Source organism: Dasypus novemcinctus, chromosome 1 (assembly GCF_030445035.2).
Source record: "Dasypus novemcinctus isolate mDasNov1 chromosome 1, mDasNov1.1.hap2, whole genome shotgun sequence".
NCBI classification, from domain to species: domain Eukaryota; kingdom Metazoa; phylum Chordata; class Mammalia; order Cingulata; family Dasypodidae; genus Dasypus; species Dasypus novemcinctus.
Window position 1 is genome coordinate 164,470,364 of NC_080673.1, and position 3,789 is coordinate 164,474,152.

At 57.9% G+C, this 3,789-nt stretch overlaps 1 protein-coding gene across 1 annotated transcript; it reads left to right on the top strand.

Annotated features, from left to right (window-relative positions):
- The first annotated feature begins 398 nt into the window (after positions 1 to 398).
- PHOX2B (paired like homeobox 2B) lies at positions 399 to 3,234 on the top strand. The gene is made up of 3 exons (XM_004448734.3): positions 399 to 639; positions 1,502 to 1,689; positions 2,722 to 3,234. The coding sequence occupies exons 1-3, from the start codon at positions 399 to 401 to the stop codon at positions 3,232 to 3,234; spliced, it is 942 nt and encodes a 313-aa protein (XP_004448791.2).
- The last annotated feature ends 555 nt before the right edge of the window (positions 3,235 to 3,789 follow it).

The window sequence follows — 3,789 nt, forward strand, 5'->3', positions numbered from 1 at the left end:
AAGGGAGGATCAGGGGCTCGGTGCGTAATGGTGTGGTATTAAATTCTAATTAGAGATGCAGGAATCAATGATAGGGAGGTTGGACAGCTCAGTTCCCCAGTGCCAGCCCAATAGACGGATGAGTTATTGTCATGTAAAAAGCGCCAGCAATAAGACCAACCGCTTTGCTATTGTCCAAGTGGAAAGAGCCAAGTTTATTATGAGGACTATATGCTCTAGAGACCTCAGACAAGGCATCTCATAGGAGGCTTTTTCATAAAACTAGGCTCTGCTGGTAGTAAGGAGGCCAGTTTGGAGGCAGGCGTTGAGCTGTGCACATCTCCCCACTCCAGCCACCTTCTCCATACCCATCTTTTATTTCATTTTTCCACTTGGCTGAGCCATCCAGAACCTTTTCAATGTATAAAATGGAATATTCTTACCTCAATTCCTCTGCCTACGAGTCCTGTATGGCTGGGATGGACACTTCGAGCCTGGCTTCAGCCTATGCTGACTTCAGTTCCTGCAGCCAGGCCAGTGGCTTCCAGTATAACCCGATAAGGACCACTTTTGGGGCCACGTCCGGCTGCCCGTCCCTCACGCCGGGATCCTGCAGCCTCGGCACCCTCAGGGACCACCAGAGCAGTCCGTACGCAGCAGGTAAGGACCGCCAGCTTTCTCCGCAGAGGAAGCTGCCTTTCCGCTCGTATATAGGAAGCCTTGATTGCATTTGAAAATGGAAATGTGTTTAGTATTTACCAAACGAAATTTGCTTACACAAATGAAAGAATTTATCACGTTAGAAGCGATTGCAGGGAGGGGTAATTCACTTACAGGGTTACACTATCCTAGTCACACCCGAACCGCCAACAAAATTATCTTAAGCTGCCAAAATGATAGGCATAATTTATTTACTTTGCGATGAGACGTAAAGCTTAGAAAATAATTAAATAACAAAGAGTAAAGCTCATTACTGGCAGTGTCTCTCTTTTTTTAAGAGCCTACAGCGGCTCACACCTCTTTGGCTGGTCATTTTTATGAGTATTTCTTTAATTTATTATTTTTTTTGCAGCACTTTTCCCCAACTTTGGGGCCGGGTCAACTTCAGAGAATTGAAAAGTTGCAACAGTGGAGTGTCTGGTAACTTCTCCCCTGGCTCCCTGGTATTCCGACGACTGTTAAGGACTTTTTCTCCATCTCGTTTTTCCTGCTCTAAGCACTATCCTGTGTCCCATTCCTCAATGCGCTATTTCAACAGACCCAAAAGGCCCTTGTGCCCAGAGCGACCCCGCCAAAGCACAAAGTTTGCGCCTCGGTTTTCGTGTATAACTCATTGCCTCCGTTTTTCTAGGCTGTTCCTCCCGGTCACTCTCCCGCTCGGTGTGGGTGCCGGCTCCTGGGGCCACTTGATCTTGGATCCAGTCCCCGCGTTCCGGCTCCGCGGCCCCCCACCCTCCGGCTCTGCGGCCCCCCACGCTCCTGCCGGTTTGGCTCACTCTCTGTGTCTTCTCTCCTCTCCCAGTTCCTTACAAACTCTTCACCGACCACGGCGGCCTCAACGAGAAGCGCAAGCAGCGGCGCATCCGCACCACGTTCACGAGCGCGCAGCTCAAAGAGCTGGAGAGGGTCTTCGCCGAGACGCACTACCCGGACATCTACACCCGCGAGGAGCTGGCCCTGAAGATCGACCTCACCGAGGCGCGAGTCCAGGTACGCGTGCCTGGAAACACCTGCAGCCGCCGCCGGATCCCGCCGGGCGGGAGTAGGGCTGGGGGGACAGTCCTAAGGAAGGTCCCGAATTCCCGAGGCCGGAAGCCCAGGGCAGAACACGAAGGCTGGGCTAGGGGTGGAGAGGTTGGAGCGCGGGTCCTTCGGGTCCTCTGCTGCAGGGGGTGCTTCCCACCCTAGTTAGCGCTGCGGAGGCATTCGGGTGTCTTGGGACTTGAATGAGCGAGACATTTGGGGGACAGGAAGGGCCTTGAGGGGGGAGGAGTGCAGACCTTGCCCCTCACATCATGAGGTTTGGGGGTTGCTTTTTTGCTAAATGCCTGCTAATTCGAGCGCTTTTACCCTGGCGCCGTGACGTATGAGTGCATTTTCCTAGGAACTATGACTTGCATCATCAGATTTGCGAAATGGCCGAGAATTCGTGAAGTTTGAGAACCCGGCGTTCTCTAACTTGTTAGGGACCCAAGGCCGGTCGGAGCTGACCGTGGCAGCGGGCCGAGGGCTGCTGGAGCCGCCAAGGGCTCTCCTCTTGAACGCCCCCAACGGAGGGGAGGTGCTCACTGCTGCACGTTCCTCGGGGCCCAAAGTCAGGGGATGGGGCGGCAAACTCCGAAGTCCGCTCCTTCTACCAACTAGAGTTTAACTTTAGATCTGAGGCCTAAGGGCGGACGGTGAGCTTGGAGGTAGCGCCAAGAAGTAAACCGAGCAAAGGCCTTCCACTTCAGGGCCTTTTGGGGACCCACGGACTTTTTCTTTTTCTCCCCGAAGCCGCCGTTTCTTTGGCATGCTCAGCTCACGCCTCCAACGCACCGGCAATCAGCTGGCGGGGTGCGCGTGGGGGGTGCCTGCGGCGCGGCGCGGTCCAGGCTCGCCAAGTGCGGGGTGGAGGGGGGGTAGGGGGGGTCACCAAGGGACCAGAAGACGTGGGCCGCCCTGACCGAGGCTTTTCTCCCCTGTTCCATTCCCGCCACCCTCTGCCCCCGCTCCGCCACCCCTGCTCCCCTCTCCCACCAGGTGTGGTTCCAGAATCGCCGCGCCAAGTTCCGCAAGCAGGAGCGCGCGGCAGCGGCCGCAGCGGCGGCGGCCAAGAACGGCTCATCGGGCAAGAAGTCCGACTCCTCCCGGGACGACGAGAGCAAAGACGCCAAGAGCACTGACCCGGACAGCACTGGGGGCCCGGGCCCCAACCCCAACCCCACCCCCAGCTGCGGGGCCAGCGGTGGCGGCGGCGGCGGGCCCAGCCCCGCGGGAGCTCCGGGGCCGGCTGGGCCTGGGGGACCGGGGGGCGAACCCGGGAAAGGAGGCGCCGCGGCGGCGGCGGCGGCGGCGGCGGCGGCGGCGGCGGCGGCGGCGGCGGCGGCCGGGGGTCTGGCTGCGGCCGGGGGCCCTGGACAAGGCTGGGCTCCCGGCCCCGGCCCCATCACGTCCATCCCGGATTCGCTCGGGGGCCCCTTCGCCAGCGTCCTATCTTCTCTCCAAAGACCCAACGGTGCCAAAGCCGCCTTAGTGAAGAGCAGTATGTTCTGATCTGGGATCCGGCGGCGGCGGCGGCGGCGGCGGGCGAGCCAGGGCCCGGGCGGGCGAGTGGGCGAGCGAGTAGGCCCAAGGCTATTGTCGTCGCTGCTGCCGTGGCTTTTGCAACGAGAGCCGAACGTAATCGCGATCAGAATAAAGTGAAAATGGCGTCGCCCCATCTCAACTCCATTCCTGCCCCATTCCCCACTCACCAAACCAAACAAAACGATACAAAACAAAAACTTCCCTCCTGGCTTCGCACCTGCCTCAGGGCTGAGCAGAGGGGCCAGGGCTCCGCCTGCTGACCGCGGGGTGTGAGAAGCGCGGCCGGGACTCGAGGCACTCTCAGGGGGCTGTGTCTGCGTGTCGATGTCTGTCTGTCTCCGGGATGTGTGTCTGTGGCCCGAGCAGGTGACAGGGAGAGTTGGAGACTTGCTTAGAAATATAAATAGAAAAGGAAATTAAAAAAAAAAATCGGAAGGGCAGCAAGTTATTAAAGACACTGAAAATCCGGAAAGGTTTTTAAATATCCAAAGGGAGTGGGATAGATAAAATAAAGGGAAGGGA

Coding starts and splice junctions, on each gene's coding strand:
- PHOX2B (XM_004448734.3), top strand. CDS start 399: ATGTATAAAATGGAATATTCTTACCTCAATTCCTCTGCCTACGAGTCC. Junction 640..1,501: donor GAGCAGTCCGTACGCAGCAG/GTAAGGACCGCC, acceptor CTCCTCTCCCAG/TTCCTTACAAACTCTTCACC. Junction 1,690..2,721: donor TCACCGAGGCGCGAGTCCAG/GTACGCGTGCCT, acceptor CTCTCCCACCAG/GTGTGGTTCCAGAATCGCCG.